This window comes from Sciurus carolinensis, chromosome 2 (assembly GCF_902686445.1).
Source record: "Sciurus carolinensis chromosome 2, mSciCar1.2, whole genome shotgun sequence".
NCBI lineage: Eukaryota > Metazoa > Chordata > Mammalia > Rodentia > Sciuridae > Sciurus > Sciurus carolinensis.
In genome coordinates this window covers 42,409,733-42,427,833 of record NC_062214.1, presented here as the reverse complement: position 1 = coordinate 42,427,833, position 18,101 = coordinate 42,409,733, and the positions used below count along the sequence as shown (strand labels likewise).

The window sequence follows — 18,101 nt, the reverse complement described above, 5'->3', positions numbered from 1 at the left end:
TCTCAAACATGCTCTGTGTTTGAGTTCTGCTTTCTTTCTTTCTTTTTCTATATATTTTTTGGTTGTAGATGGACATAATACCTTTATTTTATTTATTCATTTTTACGTGGTGCTGGGGATCAAACCCAGTGCCTTATGTGTGCCAGGCAAGCACTCCAACCAGTGTTCTACTTTCTCAACCCAAATCTTGGGCAGGTTATTCAACATTGTGTACTGAGCATATTTAGCAAATCATATTCATGGATTCAATTCATCACATATTCATTGATTCAGTTCCCCCTATTTCTGGTCTCAAAGCACAGAAACAAATTTGCAAGAAGGGACCTGAAAATCCACTTGTTAGCACCCTTCATGGGGAAAGTGAGGCTTGGAGAGGGCTGGTGGGGTAACAGAACTTGAACTTATGTTTTCTTGCTCTGGTCTATGTTCTTTCCAGGACCCCATGTCTTGGAGATTCCGTCATACTTCTGTAGAGTGTGAGGCCCAGAGACAGGAATTCATTCAGATGAAGCTCATTCGCTGAGGCAAAGGGAAGTATAGTCTGGAAGGATGCTGCCTACTTGAAAGCCATGCAGAGCCTTCTGGGTCTTATATACTGTAGAGCATCACACTAAATTACTCACCCCAACCTTACATATGGGAAATACAAATTCTTATCTTGGAACAATGTCACTGTTTTTTTTTTTTTTGGTGGTAAAATACATGTAACATGCAATTTATCATCTTCACCTTTTTAAGTGTACAGTTCAGTGATAGTAAATAGATTTATAATATTTTGCAACTCAGACATCCAGGATAGCTCAATGGGCTGTCAGGCACCCTGAATCCCCAGATGACCATAATGGGGTGTTGGACCAGTGTTGACTGTGATCTGGCTGGGCAGGACTGGCAGCTCCCCTGAGTCCTCACTAGGGAGTGGCCATGTTGATTTCCTGGTCTTGATTTCCCTTGGTTGTGAGTTAGATGCCTGTTATGGAACAGTTTCTTCAGACTTTGTGATTAATTAAAAAGTTTCCATTGTGTGATTTCATGCCATTGCCCCCTAGGAGAAGTCTTGATATTTTGATTGGGAGAGCAGGATATACTCGTATACATTTTTGGGTGTGTGCTTACACACACGCACACACCCCAAGTTTGGTTTTACATTCCACAGATGAGTTGATGCTAGCCAAAACGGGATAAAAATCATGCAGAAAGGGGGAAGTGTGTATGTGGCCCCATGCCAGCGTTAGGCATATTCTTTACCTGGTACTTTTTGTTTGTTTGTTTTTTATAACTTTATTTTATTTATTTTATTTTTACGTGGTGCTGAGGATGGAACCCAATGCCTCACACATGCTAGGTGAGTGCTCTACTACTGAGCCACAACTGTAGCCCACCTGATACTTAAATAATTTAAAAATTGAGTCTCTATCATGTTGAAGAATAATAAAGCAAGAATAATAAAACAAATACAACTCCAAAAATCCAATGATGAATAGAATTCTCCAAATTGCCGAAAACCAAAAATAATTTATATAAAACCTCAAGTTAATGAAAGCCAATTTGTTTTTGCTTTGTGAAATCACTTACATGATTATATGAATTCGTATCATGAAATCTGTGTAATGAAATAATTTCTCTTTTATATAATATCTAGACGGGTTCTTACAGCATGAAAATTAACTATGAGATTATGTTATTGTAGTAATTACAAACTTTTTGTAAGCTAAAGAAACTACTGTTTCTTTCAGAAAAAAGCAATGAGAAAATTAGATTTTGTTAACAGTTTGATTCTCAAACCAAATTACCCATTTAAAAAAATGATTTCTGACTCTATTAGAACAATACATGAAAGAAATGGTTATATGAGACATTCTGGTATGAAATGTAAACCTTGAGCAAAGATGTTTAACCTATCAGTTATAGCTGAGTTTCTCAGGTGACCTTGAAATTGGGAATGTATGCATAGTGTGCATATTCCCAGTTAGGACTTTTAGTTTTGAGAACACAGTGGTGTGGCCCTTCAGCATGTGCCATTCCTGTGAAACAGTTAGCTTGAACCCATGGCACTGGTGTGCAAGGGCGTAGAAAGTTCTGCTTTGTGGGCTTGGCTCAGTGTTAATTAGGATTGGTTTCAACTGAAGTGATATAAACTCCAAAGTGACATTTGAGGTGACGTAGGCCTACCTCACACCCACTGGGATCACTTCTGTCACTAAGAAAATAACAAGCGTTTGAAAGGGTGTGGAGACGTTGGAACACTTGAGCTCTCTTGGTAGGAATGTACAGTGGTGTGACCATTATGGAAAACAGTATGGCAGTTTCTCAAAAACTTAAAACCAGAATCACCATGTGATGCAGCAATTCCACTTGTCGGTATACACTCCAAAGAATTGACAGCAGGGTCTGGAAGAGAGATTTTTATACTTGTGTTCCTAGCAGCATTATTCACAGTCATTAAAATGTGGAAGCAACCCAAGTGTCCATTGACAGATGAACAGATAAACAAATGTAGTACATACATACACTGGAATGTCATTCAGCTTTTAAAAGGAAGGAAATTCTAACACATGCTACAACATAGATGAACCTTAAGTAAATCACGTTGAGTGAAATAACCAAAATGCAAAAAGACATTTCCATATGATTCCATTTACATGAAGTAGTTATAGTAGTCAAATTATAGGGACAAAAAGTAGAATGTTAATTTCCAGGGGTTGGGGGAAGGGGGGGTCGGGGAGTTAGTGTTTTAATGGGTATGGAATTACAGCCTTGCAAGATGAAAAGAGTTATGTAAATAGATGGTGGTAATGGTTGCGCTATGATATGAATGTATTTAATACCACTGAACTGTGCACTTAAAAGTGGTTAAGATGGTACATTTCAAGTTCTATATATTTTACCCTTAAACACCAGTAATAGCATATACATCCCATACTCAAGATGGAAGTTTGTTTTTCTTTTGGGTAAAGCTGGGTGAGCAATTCAGTATGGCACACTACAGTGTGACCTTTAAGAAGATAGCTGTCAGCTGGGTGTGGTGGTGCACACCTGGAATCCCAGTGACTCGGGAGGCTGAGGCAGGAGAATTGAAAGTTGGAGGCCAGTTTTGGCAACTTAGCAAGACCCTTTCTCAAACTAAAATTTTCAAAGGGATGGGGATGTAGATCGGTGGTAGAGCACTAGCCCAGCCTGTGCAAGGCTCTGGGATTCAACCCCCAGGACCCTAGAAAAAAGAAGAAGAAAAGGAGGAGGAGGAGGAGGAAGAAGGCACATCCCAGACTGTAGGGTTGACAAGGGGATCCTGACAAAGAGGCAAAGAGCATACCTACCCCATTGCCTGTATAGGTACCTTCCCTCCTATTGGACAGAGTTTAGTCATATGGCCCATACATGGCTTCAAGGAAGGCTGGGAAATGTAGTTTCCTAGAGAAAACTGGGAAAGAGTGAGGATGAGGATGAGGGTAAAGTGCTGGCAGCATTAACCTAAGGGTTTGGACAACTTTCTCAACCTCAGTATCCTAATTTTTCACACACAGCAATAATCACTCTCTTTCAGGCATTATGAGGATTAAATGGCACAATCCAGAAAAAAAATTGACACGTCAGTAAATAAAGTAGCATACAAAATCCACACGAGGTTAGGTCGATGGTGTTTGTTGTAGTCTGCAGTAGGCGGCCTCCCTGTCTTTGTGCTGCTGCTGTGCTTGAATGTGCCAAGTTTTAAACCCTTCATCCTCAGGGCAACTGGGTGGGAGTTGGTTGAGGGCAGGTGGGCCTGTAGGCTGGAAGACTCCTGTTCCCTTTACCTTTTCCAGTTATCCCAAATGTTACCACTTTCTACATGTGCTATAATGTGAAGAGCATTGGGAAGCAGTGGCAAGAAAATGCAGAATTAATTAAAATTAAAATTAACTTCTCTCTAAAGGAGAGAGCATGATAATATCTCAGATTGGACTTTATACTGACTTTGTGATCTACACACGAAATCATAGGAATGGCCCAACTCTTGCTTATGTGTCCCATTTGCAGGTATGAAAATGAGTGTGAATGTCAACTGGTGTTAAAAGAAATGCTTGAACGACTTAACAAGGTGAGTTGAACACAGCTTTGGGTTTAAATCGCTTAATTCTAGTATTGAATGAAATGTTAGAAGCAGTTGTTTCATATACCCTCTTTTGGTGTTATTCTAGGATTTACCTGTTTCTTTTGCAATTATTCTCTTCCTTGACTTCTTAATTTCAATTGGGTCTTTGTGAGTAAACTCACACACTCGTGTGCGTGCATGTACTCTGCTACCATATGATACACAGTCTTACGAGGGAAACAGACTGTGAAGCTTATCTGTTATACTAGGTGTATTAGTTTCTGTTCCATTAACATAATGAAATAGCAGAGGCTGAGTAATTTGTAAAGAAAAGAGATTTGTTTACCTTACAACTTTGGAGGTTTGAAGTCCAAATAACATGGTCTTGTAAGGGTCTCCCTGGCTCAGTTACCTTATGGTGGATGACATCATGGTGGAAGTGTGTGTGAGGAGAGATCACATGGCAAGACAGGAAGCCAGAGTCAGAGGAGGAGCCAGTAATGACCTTCCCCACCTCTTGAAGATCCTACCATGTCAACATCACCACACTTGGAACCAACCTACCAACACGTGAACCCTTGGGGGACACACTCATAGCACTAGACTATTGACATGTGCCAGCAATATGATAACCAGCTATTTTTCACTCTTCAGATATGCTGACCCCAAATAGCAAATACAGGAAGGAACTTGCTTTGAACAGTGGTTATTTGGACAAAATGACAACTCTGTTCTGTTAACCAAGAGTCTTAAGATTGCTATTCCACAGGAAAAAAATGGAGGAGAACAAAGAAATTTCCATTTTCCTTGAAACTCCTTCTTGGAGCATGAAAAGTCACCACATGGGGGTACCAGGGATTCTTAGTTTCTTTTTGGAAACCTTCCTGTAGGGGTTGTATGGAGGTGGTTCTTTGCAGGGGCAGTTCCCTTCTTCCAATTCTTCATTATCAAGTCAATTTGATTTTCTGCTGTAGCCAGGAGCACTCTACTACTAAATAGCAGAATAATCCTGGACAATAAGGATTGGACAAAACCAGGATGGCAGATAGCTTTATGCATTTTACTTTTCTGATCATTTTAGAGCTCAAATTTCAGAGTGGAAGGACCTGTGGAGACTTAATTGTTGTGCTGCTTATTCTGAGCACGTGGGCTGCCATCTCCCACTCCTTCCATGCCTGTAACCTCATCATAACTGCTGAGAGACACCAAACTCTTCCCTGCTTTGCCTAGATAGACCTTAGAATTCTTCTTCACATACAACTCTAGTCAGAGTTAAGTTCAGGATAGTTTCCATTTCCTGGTTTGTCCAACCTCTGTTGTCAAGGATTATTTTGCCAGTTGGTTGGAAAACCAGAGCAATAACATAAAGAAGTCAAATTTTGCTTTGTAATGTTACCTGCCTATGGTACTCCTTCTGTGTGTGAGAGTATACTGCATTGTCCAAATCAGGACACCTGTGTGAAAGGGATGCCATCAGTAGTTATACAGGTCAGTTGTTATAACCTGGGACTTTCTCAGGCCCAGTGGAATGACATGTGAGCACCCTTGATATAAACACAAAGATGGCAGGAAAATGTGCTCCAGGAAAGCCCTGAGTACACAGGCTCCAAGGCTGGCTTGGGGAGTGATGGCCCATGCCTATTGTAACTTGGAGTTGAGGGGTTTCATCACCCAACTATTCTGCTAACACCTGTAGCTCATCCTGTTCTTGTTTTTGGTGGCAATTCCAGGCTCTCCAGTTGGGCCACCATCTTGTCCATAAGCCACTGCTCTGCAAGGACAGAGAAACTTACCACCCTTCACTTTGGTGCCACTTCAGCCCTCCTAAGTCCCTTCCCTAACACCACCATGTACTACTGTGTGAGTATTTGTCCTGGCTGAAGGTGGGCCTTTCTCTGGACTTTTAAAGTGGTTATACATGCAGCGCCATCTTGGCATATCTTAAAGAAGAGAAAGAATGGAGTCCTTCTTCTTACCCTTAATGGAATGTGACAGTGGATTTAAAAACCTTTTCTCATTTTCCTCTTATTACAAAAACAGTACATATTCTCAGTAGGAAAATGAGGCAATATAAATAGTGAAAAATACAGAAAAAGGACTCCCATCATTTCACCACCCAAGGAAAAAAGCTTATAGCACATTTGTCTAGATTGTGATGTAGAGTGTGGACGTTTCAAGTATCAGTCCCATGAGAATATTATGAAGTTTCTGGGAAAAGATGCTATTAAGAATGCACGTGAGTACCAGCACAGGAGTTGATATGATTATTCTCTGAGTTTAGGGTAAGTCCCTCCTGCCTGCAATTGATTCATGCCATCTAAAAGAGGAGTGTAGCCTGTTATGCTCCTTACTGTACTGCTGAGTATCTGTGCATTGGGGGTAAATTGCCTCATTTCTCTGAGCCTCATCTTCCTCATCTGTGAAATGGGAATAATAATAATGCCCACCATCATCAGAGGAGAAGTATGTCTACATGCTGAGTGGAAATCAGATGACATAGTCTTGCCTGTCACATGGTAGTAGCAATCTTTGGCCACGGTTTTTACAGAGCACTTGATGGTGACAGATGCCAGCACGGTTTTCTCCAAAGTGTGGAATGCATAACCAGGGTGGAAAAGAGATGGTTTTAGATGGTGCTTGGAGGAGTAATTTTTTTTATAGCTGTGAATGTTTTATGAGTAACATTTTCTTATAGCAAGAGACATAAAAAAGTTCCTTTTTCAAATAAGTCCAAGCAAAAATGAGTCCAACTGAAGAAAAATGCAGAGTGATTAATAGTGCAGGAGGTGCTTGCATAGAGTTGAAATCATGAACATGGTGTGCAAATGCAGGCACAGCGAGGTCCTTGTGCTGGCTTGTGGGAGCCTTGGAACAATCTTTCATTATTGGTGGGTAGGTTTTACCTCTTGAAATGAACTAGTCCAACCCCTTCTTTTTGCCCGTGAAAAAACTTACCCTTGAGGTTAAATGACTTCAGAGCCCCAAACCCACTCATGGCAGGTATAAATGCCTTCTTTTTTATTCATGACTCATTCTCTACTTTCTAAGAATAGTCAGAGTCATTCAGAAGACAGTTAGAAAGGCAGGGTGCTCTAGGTTAAAGATGACCCCTTAGCTTTTGATGTTGGTACCCTGTCCATCTTTCCTGGGCCACCCCAGCTGCCACTGAGACATGCTGAACACACTGAGGGCTTTCTGCATCTGTCTGGCTGTGGAGAGGTGAATGACTCACCCAAGGCACTGTGCAGAAGTGCTGGCTGTGTTAACCCTGGGGAGTGAAGCTCAGCCATTGAGGAACAAGAGTGAGTGGATAAGTTTCCCAGTTGCTCCATACCAGACAATGAAAATCCAGTAGAGAGTTCCACGTCACTTCTTAGGGCATCCCCAGCAGGACCGAGTCTATTGTTCTCAGATGTGACCTGTTCATTAACACACCCTCGTTGGCTTTGTTTCTTTTGCCTTGTCACTTACCCTTCTGTTCTTGTGCTTCCTGGTATCACCTCCCAAATAAATGACCTGTGTCCAAACTTTGCCTTGGGATCAGGTTTTGGAGAACTCAAGCTAAGATAACTCCTGGAAGGAGTTGGCCAGCTGGATGCTGGAACTTCTTGTTCTTTGTCCACTGAGATCATCAGATGAGACGGAAGAGTAGAATTCACATTTTTGTCAACTGGCCAGATTGGTGATTTTAGTCCACAACTCTTTGGATGTCTATTTATAAAGAATCAACAAGGTTTTGACCTTGGGCTCAGTCTCATGCCCATTTCCTATGGTTTCACATGGAAAAGCAATTTATCTTTGGGTGTGGCTATGGGGAATCATTGACCTAGACTTTGAATCCTATTTGGAAAATATCACACTGTATGTAAAATCATTGTTTACTACTGCTCTCAGAAATTTGCCCTGCGTTCATGCTCTCCAGGTAATCAAACCTCCAGAACAGAGCTCCTGAATTTTTAATAGCCAGATAAATTGAAGCAGGCCACTCTTTGCTACACACTTTGAAAGGAAATAGATTCCTCAACATAATACTTAAATTGCGTGGCCAAATCTAGGCTCTAGAAATTGGTTTTTTAATGGTGTTTCTAGAATTCCTATGAATAGGTTGTCAAGTTTGCTTTTCGAGGATGCATCAAACTCTTATTTATTTCTTTGGTCCCTTTCTCAAAAAATGACTGTGAATGAATATTCACAGTGGTTCTGAAACTTCAGTGTGCATCAAAATAACCTGGAGGAAATGTTAAAGCCTAGATTCCCTGGGTCTTGGCTCCAAAGATCCTGACCTAGTAGTTGTGGTCTCTACTGGAGTCTTTGCATTTCTAGCCAGTTCCCAAGTGGTATGATCCAGAGATCACACTTGGAGAACCACTGTCTAGATCTAGAACATACGCAATATCAGGGTTAGATTGTTTTCTAAAAATCACACTGTTGACCCAGAGTCTCAATTTAGAAAAATCTCGATGCTTCTGCTAGTGAAGCTTTTGAAAATTCAGCTGACAGCATCCAAACATAATAAAAACACAAGCGTCTACACATTTCTGAATTCTGGTGCAAACAAAGGAAAATACTTCCAAAACAAATTCTCCTCAACATATCAGCAACTGCACATTCCAGTGCTACCAACTCACCTTTTGGGTGTTTCCAGAGCAGTTTAACAGATGATTATCTTTAAAGCAAGACAGTATGCTTGCAGAAACATTTGGTTATTCCCTACTTTAAGGGCAAATATCAGTTGGTCTTTTATTTTCACCACAAGCAGTTTTTGAAACTTGACTGATGGAACCTAGGAGTGATTGTTTTGGCACGATCCTAAGAGGGAGATGGGGAAGGATGGCAGGTACCCCCACAGGACGGGATCTCTGCTCAGCACCCAGCTAGCTCATCACTAGGCAGAGAAGCCCAAGACAGACTCCATTCTCATTGTCTTTCATGAACTAGTTGAATGCTTCATTGATCAGTCCGGCTGCTTCATTGATCAGTCCGGCCTCAGCCTCCCCTCTGTAAATATAGATTTTAGGTTTTCACCCACACTTGGCAGAGCCCTCAAGCTCCATGGAGTCGCTTGAAAGGCATCTGAGGGAACAGGGCTGCCAGGCAAATGAGGGTGCCTGAGGCTCCTGCAAGAAAAGGCTCTGCTTAGGGGCATTGCTCAGTGGTAGAATGCATGCTGAGCATGTTTGAGGCCCAGGGTTCAGTCCTCAGAAGCAGCCCCCACAAACAAGCATCCCTGCTGTGATCCTATACATTGACTCCCATGGGGTACTTTAAAGGATGGAGTCTGTGGCTTAAAAAACATTTGAGGACCAGTTACCCTTAGGATCCCTTTTATTTTCAAAATTCTGAATGATCTCTTTTTAAATAATAACAAGAAGGGTTCTATTTCCATTTCTTCTTTGGCTCCAGTAATTGTGGATGAAATTTTGGTAAAAATTAAGATACTTGAGAATTGGCCACCCTACCCGATTGTCAGCAGGCTTAAGAGGGGCAGAAGGAAGATGGAAAAAAAAAAAACAAAACCAAACATCTAGAGAAATTGGCTCCACCCACCATTCCTCCACCTTCACCCCAGATTTAGCCATACCTCTCTGGGGAGGTGGCCTCGGCGCCAGGGTGTAAAGTCACTCTACAGTGAACCACTGCTCCTGAAGGGTGTGGGGATACATCACAGAATATCTATTCTGATTCTGGCCCTCAAAGTTCATACAACCTGCTCTGTGGGCTCCTGAAGTCCCACCTCTCTGATGTCATAGGTGCAAGGAAGGGCATGCATGGGAAACCGGCTCAAGGCACATACAGCACTAGGGTCAGAATGTCCACATCCTTATTGTCACCATCCGACAACAGAAATCTTTCTACACCTGTGGTCTTTCACAAGAACGGTTAAGGAATCCAATACCTACCTTTCTTTCTTCCTTCCTTTCTTGGTTCTTTTTAGTTATACATGACAGTAGAATACACATTGATATAATTATAGAAGCATGACCTATATCTTACTCTAGTTAGGATCCCATTCTTGTGGGTGTACATGATGGTGGGATTCACTGTGATGTTTTTATATATGTGCATAGGAAATATATGTCAGATTCATTCCAGTCTTTCCTTTTCCTATCCTCCTTCCTTTCCCTCCATTCCTCCTTTTCTTCACACTTCAACATACACTTATTGTGGGTAAGCTTCCACATATCAGAGAAAACATTCAACCTTTGGCTTTTTGGGGACTGACTTAATTCACTAAGCATGCTAGTCTCCAGATCCATTCATTTAATGGCAAATGTCATAAAATCATTCTTCTTTATGACTGAGTAATATTCCATTGTGTACATATACTACATTTTCTTTATCTATTCATCTGTTGAAGGGCACCTAGGTTGGTTCCATAACTTAGCTATTGTGAATTAACTGCTATAAACATTGATGTGGCTACATTCCTATAGTATGCTGATTTTATGAAACCTAGACCATATCAGTAGGAGATGGGGAGTGTCTCCAAATACCTTGGCCAGTCCACTTACCTTGATTGTCTTAACTGTTCACAGCATCTCTTAAATGTTTTAGGTGAACCACATACTCAGAGTTATTAAAGAGAGTCCATTGCTAATCTTTATCATGCCTATTAACAAGTCATTAATAAATCATTAAAAATTCACTTACCAAAACCTCAGGTATAAGCAGATGTGTCTGGCAGAGGAGTCTCACAGGAGTCGGGGAATCCCAAAGAACCCAAGGAATGTTCCTCTGTAAAATCTCCCTTAGTATTTAAGCCAATTCCAGACATCGCAGCACAATCTCAAGAGCATGAACAGTTTTCTTATGCCTCCTTGGTGTAATCTGAACAGCAATGAGATGGAAGTCTGAATTATCAGACAGTTTGGTGAGATAATTCAATCATCAGTGATAAATGTCATTTTCAATTTTAAAGGAACAAATGCTAATCACAATAGATATCATTCTAAAAATTCATTTTGTATTAAAATTATATCTCAAGGTAAAATTTTAACAGTTCTTGGGGAAAAAAAACTACTAAAATACAGATTTCAGTATTAATGAGAAACAGTTCCCTATTGAGTCTCCCTCTTGGAAACTCAAGTTACTGATAATAAGATATAGAACAAATATTGATGTTGCTTAAATTTGATGTTATTTGACAGGTAAATATGCCCTTTCTAGGTCAAAAATTTTCAACCCTGGCACTACTGAATTTTTAGGCTAGAACATTCTTTGTTTTATGTGTGTGTGTGTGTGTGTGTGTGTGTGTGTGTGTGTATGTATGGTGGGGTGTCCTGCGTATTATAGGATATTCAGCAGCCTTACAGGCTTCTACCTAGAAGCAACCCCCATTCAAATGGCGACAATTAAAAATGTCTTCAGACATTGCCAAATGCCCCCTTGAGTGCAAAATCACATCCTGATGAACTGTGGTCCTGGACCAGATTCAATGGCTAACCCACACTTTGTTAGGACACTAAACTTCACACCTCCTCCCAGACAAGAATCTGCATTCATTTCAATAAGTCCCCATGGTATTGGCGACATACCTGGCTCACTTTATATCTATGCTGCAATCCATGCAACCTGGGATGTGTCCCTCTTTCCCACTGCAGGAAGCTGACGAAGCCTTGTTGCATAACCTACGTCTTCAGCTCGAAGCTCAGTTTCTTCAGGACGATATCAGTGCAGCCAAGGACAGGTACAAAAAGGTAACCAGTATCCTTCTGAATCCTTTCTCCCGGAAAACCCAGTTTGCCTTTGGTCAGACAAGCCCAGAGCACTTGTGGCTGGTCACTGAGGTGCTGGAGCGGGCTATCTTGGGTGTGCATTTTTTCCCCAACCAACCAGAGGATGAGTTGGTTACTGGACAGCACTTACTAAGCCAGATGTCTACAGAGGTGTAGGCAATAGTGGGTATGTTGAGGGTTGTGGTGCTGGGAACTAGTATCTATATTGTACATTAAAATTTACAAAGTGATTTAGGTACATCTGTTTCAGCTCAAAAAATGCAGAAATGGAGAAAATGCATGTTTTAGTCAGCTTTTTTGCTGCTGTGATTAAGAGATCCAACCAGAGCAATTGAAGAGGAAGAAACGTTTGAGGGCTCATGGTTTCAGAGGTCTTAGTCCATAGAAAGCCAGCTCCATTCCTGGGGGCTCAAGGTGAGGCAGAACATCATGGTGGGAGAAGGTGGTGATCAGAAAGAAGAGAGACTCCACTCTCCAGATACAAAATATATACCCTAGAGCCACGCCCCAGTTCCCACCTCCTCCAGCCACACCCTACCACTTCAATTAATCCCATCAGGGATTAATTCACTGATTGGGTTAAGACTCTTACAACCCAATCATTTCTCCTCTGGACCTTCCTGCATTGTCTCACATGTGAGCTTTGGGGGGACATCTCACATCCAAACCATAACAATGCAAAAATTAAAAAAAAAGTCTTATGTTGTAGCCTCTGAGCTGGTTAATTGAATGCATTTATTCCTGTAGTGTCCTTGTCTTTCCCTCCCTCCACCAGCTTCTTATGGGCCTGACCTTGGGTGGGAGGGTCTTGGTGTGCTAGAAAATATCAACTCCTGGGGGCGGTATGGGTGAGTGTGTGGGTGAGAGGCTGAACCTCTCTAAGTTGCTTCTTCATCTTCAAAATGAAAATGCCAGCTTCCCTTTCCAGGGCGGTAGTATTGCCAGTGCCTGACCTTGACCCTTGAGCTTTTTCTTGGTGGACTCTGACCTCCCTACTGCCAGTATCAGCAATTCTTTGCCTGAGGACCTTTATCAGGCATCTGAAGGCTCCTTTGTCCCATAGGGAAGTTTGGGGAACTTCTATACCCCGGGAGCAGCCTTAACTGATGGGAGGTGGTGATAAACACCCCAGCTCCCTCTTACCCACTTGGGGCAACGCCAAGGTTTCTGATCTCCTGAGGCTCCCCCGTACCATTGAGCTGCGTGGGCTTGCAGTTGTGACTGACTGATGACTCACCCTCACTAGCTACTCCCTTCCCCCTCTCTCCCCAACTCCACTCCTGGCGCCACTGCCCAAATCCGTTATTACCACTCAGATCCTTGGCTCAGGGTCTGTTTCCAGGAAACCCCAAACTTAGATAATGTGCTATTGCAGTTACAACCTGGAGGTTGGCAAGGATGCAGCAAGCCTGCTGTTCTCTTCCTCGCTCAGCGGGTGCAAGGGTGCAGTTCTTCCTTCCTCCCAACTTCCCACCAGGTACCTCACCTGCTTCCTCCTTTTTTTTTTCACCTGCCTTCTCGCCTCTACTTTAGCTGAGCAGGGTGTGGTTTTAGTTGGAGCCTAGTCTCAGCCCTCCATGGGAGCTCTGGAGTGTGAGAGTGTAAATCACAGCGCAGGCTTGGTCCCTCCTGGGGGCAAGAGGGTTAGTTCTGTCTTAGTCACTGGCCTGAGTTGGGATGGGATGTGGTGGGGTTCCTGTAGCTTCTAGACCAGATGACCATTGGTTGGTCAAGGCCATTCTGGCGAGGTCTGTGTTATCAGTCATCACTCATAGCTGGGGACAGGTGTACTGGCTGGTAGAGGGGGTCAGGCATCCCCAGGGGAGATTGTTAGCTCTGTATTATACAGAAGGACTTGCATTTCAGATTTCAGTATCTTGTCTGAGACCACACACCTTCATGTCATTTAGCTCAGGCATGACTGACCCAAACCACCCCTTCTTTTTTTTTGCGGTGCTGGGGATTGAATCCAGGACCTTGTGCTTGCGAGGCAAGCACTCTACCAACTGAGCTATCTCCCCAGCCCTACCGCCCCTTCTTTGAAACACTGCCTTTGTGCTGGTGTCAGAGAGGGTCCTTTGTACCCTCCTGGTCTTGTCTGTTCTCAGGCTTCTATATCCTGAAGGGTTCTATAAAGACACAGCAAAGTGCCAATTAAGTGAAAGGAAACAGCAAAATAAACCAAGCCTTGGCTTGTCCTCATTTGCTCTACTCCGTTGTTCTTGGGAAGATCAGTGGAGATGTGAAGTGCCTGCCCCTTGGGGGACACAGAGCAGACGGCAAGCTCATCACTCCTTTTACATCCTCAACTTGATTGTGGTCGTGGGGGAATGTGTGAAAGTATTCATTCATGGGCCCACCGGGGGCCAGAGGGAACAACTTGGGCAGCTCAACGTATGATGAGGATGTTTTCCCCTCTCCCAACAGAATCTTCTGGAAATTCAGACCTATATTAGCATCCTGCAGCAGATCATCCAAACCGCTCCCCAAGCATCCACCATCACCAGCGGGATGAGGGAGGTAAGAACTGGAATCAGGACATTAAGAAAGTAGATCAACCCTGGGGGTGTGGGGACCATGCCTGGAGCCTTTCTTTACATCCTTGTGGGACTCGTTGACTGTGGCAGAAACCCAGGGGCAAGTGTTGGGTCAGACTGTGAGGGGAGCCACAGAGTTCACAGTTCATCCCCACTCCTGCGAAGTGTTCACATTTGAAGTCTATCCTGTTCTTTGCTTATGCTGTAAATGCCGATACGTCGACATCCGGGGACATCTGTGTCCCTGACCATTGTCTTAAGTATTTTCTCTGGGGAGTTAGGGTGTGCTCTCTCTCATATACTTTGTACTTCTCTGTTGAAATATCTTCTCACATTTCTTATCTATTTTTAAGACTGAGTTGTGTCTTAGTGCGTTTGTGCTGCTCTAACAGAAAACCACAGACTGGTAATTTGTGCAGAATAGAAACTCATTTCTCAAGTTCTGGAGTTGAAGTCCAAGATCAAAGCAGCGGCTTCTGATGAGGGCCATCGTGTTGCATCCTTACACGTCTGAAGGCAGAAAGGGCAAAAAGGGGCACACTCCTTCCTCAGGGCCCAAGAGCAGAAGAGGGAGAAGCCACGCCCACAGGCTCTTTTATAAAGCATTAATCCATTCAGAGGACAGAGCCCCAGTGTCTCCCACTGGGCCCCACCTTCCAACACTGCTGCACTGGGATTGAGTTTCCAACACATGAATTTGGGGGGTGTGGCTTCTTCAAGCTGGTGCAGGGTTTGGTGGGTTGGTAAACTGATAAAGAAAATTTTTTTTTTCCAAGGATGACCTAGAATAGTGGTTCTTTTTTTTTTTTTTTTTTTTTTTTTTTTGGGTTCTGAGGATCGAACCCAGGGCCTTGTGCTTACAAGGCAAGCACTCTACCTACTGAGCTATCTCCCCAGCCTGAATGGTTCTTGATCCTGGTTACACTTGGAATTTCCTAGAAATGTGCTGAGGCGTGACCCAGGGCAATGGGCCACCCAGGAAGTGGGGCTCCTCTCTCTGGGACAGCCAGAGTACAGACATACTGCAGAATCAGCTTTTTCATTTTAACTAAATGTTTTTATATCAAAGCTAAAAGGATTTCCAAATTTGCTTTAGAAGACACTTTTGAACCCTGTTAAGTATCATCTAAGAGGCAGGAAAGTTAATTTTTTTTGGCCTTCATGGAGATAGTCTCATCCAAATTGCCCATCAGTTACCATTTCAGATTCCTGTTCTCTTTAATTGATGTAGCTGAGGCTGCCCAGAGGCCCCAAATAGCTTTCCTAAAGCCTTGATTTTCTTTATCAGAGATTTCTTTCCAGAGACCTTACTTTTATTTTTCAAACTCTTTTCTCCTCTCTAATTTTTTTTTTTTTTATGCGAGCACTCCTTTTAAATTGTTATCTTTTCCCATCTAACAAAGTCCTTCGGAGTTCTAAGAACAGAGAGACTGATCAGACTTGTCTTAATATCATTGGATCAACATCACCTGGGAGCCTGTAAGAAACACAGAATGTCCAGCCTGATGTCAGGCCCTCGGACTCAGAATCTGCTTTTTAGCTAGATCCCTAGGGATTTGTGTGCATGTGGAAGATGGAGAGATGCATCCCATTATTTTAAAATTTACTTCTATGTTTAAAAAATGTGTTCTTTTCAGATACACATGACAGTATATTTCAACATATTAAATCATACATGGAGTATAACTTATTCTAATGAAGATCCCATTCTTGTGGTTGTACCTGATGTGGAGTTTCACTGGTGGTGTGTTCATATATGAACATAGGAAAGTGATGTCCGATTCATTCCACTGTCTTTCCTATTCCCATCCCCTCCCTTCATTCCCCTTTGTATAATCCACTGAATTCTACTCTTCCCTTCCCTTCCTTGTTGTATGTTAGCATCTGCATATCAGAGAGAACATTCAACCTTTGGTTTTTGGGATTTGACTTATTTCACTTAGTATGATAGTCTCCAGATCTGTCCATTTACTGGCAAAAGTGATAAGTCATTCTTTTTTATGGTTAAATAATATTCCAGTGTATACATATAGTACATTTTCTTTATCCATTCATCTGTTGAAGGGCACCTAGGTTGGCTCCATAGTTTAGCTATTATGAATTGAGCTTCTATAAACATTGATGTGACTGTGTCACTGTAGTATGCTGATTTTAAGTCCTTTGGGTATATACTGAGGAGTGGGAAAACTGAATCAAATGGTGGTTCCATTCCAAGTTTTCTGAGGAATCTCCATACCGCTTTCCAGAGTGGTTGCACCAATTAAACATCCCATTCTTTATGAATCTTGGCTTAACAATTCTGCGAGTCAGCTAGAAAGTCACTTTTGGGTTTGTTTCCTTGACTCTTATTATTGTCCTAGAAACTGTGAAAATCCTGTTTGTAATAATGAGGGTACAATTAGTATTGAATGCAGGCTGACTGGTTGATATGTCAGTAAAGCCTAATGCCAATGCCCAATAGCCAGAAGTCACATGGGACACACTGAGGTGACAGCAAAACCAGGCTCGTTATTCGCTGCAGTGAGGAAGGTACATACAGTGTAGACTTGAGGGGCATGTTGATGGCAGGGGCTCACAGTGTAGGATCTGGGCCCGGTAGGTGATTTGGGGGAGGAAAGTATGGAAGTATGCCCTGGGTTAGGTGCCCTCAGAATGGGGATAGTCCTGTACCAGTGTCTCCATAATTGAATCTGGTCCACAGGACCAGAGTGCGGCTACGGCTGTACTTGATCACAGACCAGCACACTTGGTTATTTTTGTGGCCACTCAGTAATCTTTTGGGCTGTGTTCAGACATAATGCAGAGCAGTCCTATTTCTTTCTCTTTTCCCCATGGTCCCAGACTGACACATTTGGATGCTGGGGTGACATCATTTATAAATAGGGAGCACCATGATTTTGCTGTTAGTGCCAGCCACCAGCTGACAGCTATGGGCCATCTTCCTTCCTCTGTAAAGAGTATTTGAGGGCCTTCCATGTGAGGCATTGTGGAAGGCACCCTCTGGGCTTGGAACCCTTGGGCAGGGACAGGAGTGTTGTAAAGATGAATAAGAATGAGCAGGGAGGAGAGACCTGGCTGGAGCTGGTGTGGTGAGTTTGCACTGTATCTACCACCCAGCTGAGGCTGAGGTCTGGAGTTTGCACAGTGTAGCATATTTGCAAATCTGCTATATACTGGTTCCCTGGGGAGCATGGATCCCCCTTCTGCTCCCAGCTACACCCTTGTCTGCATCATGGAAGCATGGTGGTGTCAACTGAAACTCAGAGGAACAAAGAGGACAGAGACAGATGGAGAAACAGACTGAAAGACCCAGCAGTGGGGGGAGGAAAGAGAGAGAAAGAGATAGATAGAGAGAGAGTTGGGGGAGGAAAGAGAGAGAAAGAGATAGATAGAGAGAGAGTCGGGGGAGGAAAGAGAGAGAAAGAGATAGATAGATAGATAGATAGAGAGAGAGAGAGAGAGAGAGAGAGAGAGAGAGACCTGAATGCCCCCGAGAGCCTCATGAATAAACAGATGCAGTTGAGGGACCCTTCACAATTATACTTGAGTTCTACCTTCTTTACGTGGTTGCGCCGTGAGACTGATCCATGCCTCCTACTGGAATATCTGACTTGCTCTAGCTTCCTGTGGGATCTGTGGGGTTGCTTTGGCCCTGTTTTATTTAGTCAGCATTCCATCGTAGTGGCAAATACCTGAGAAAGTCAACTTAAAAGTAAAAACCTTATTTTGGCTCATGGTTTCAGTCCACGGCTATTTGAT

General features: G+C 42.8%; 1 protein-coding gene across 4 annotated transcripts in view; it reads left to right on the top strand.

Moving 5' to 3' along the window:
* Bfsp1 (beaded filament structural protein 1) overlaps positions 1–18,101 on the top strand; it is a 70,370-nt gene that overhangs the window by 36,509 nt on the left and 15,760 nt on the right. For 2 of the 4 annotated variants that reach the window (XM_047540856.1, XM_047540855.1), the window contains exons 2-5: positions 437–1,342; positions 4,015–4,075; positions 11,671–11,766; positions 14,233–14,325. In XM_047540856.1, coding sequence (XP_047396812.1) covers positions 4,055–4,075; positions 11,671–11,766; positions 14,233–14,325 — 210 coding nt within the window. In that variant the 5' untranslated portion in view covers positions 437–1,342; positions 4,015–4,054. The remainder of the gene's footprint in view (positions 1–436; positions 1,343–4,014; positions 4,076–11,670; positions 11,767–14,232; positions 14,326–18,101) is intronic. The other 2 variants (XM_047540857.1, XM_047540854.1) reach the window with 1 other exon arrangement.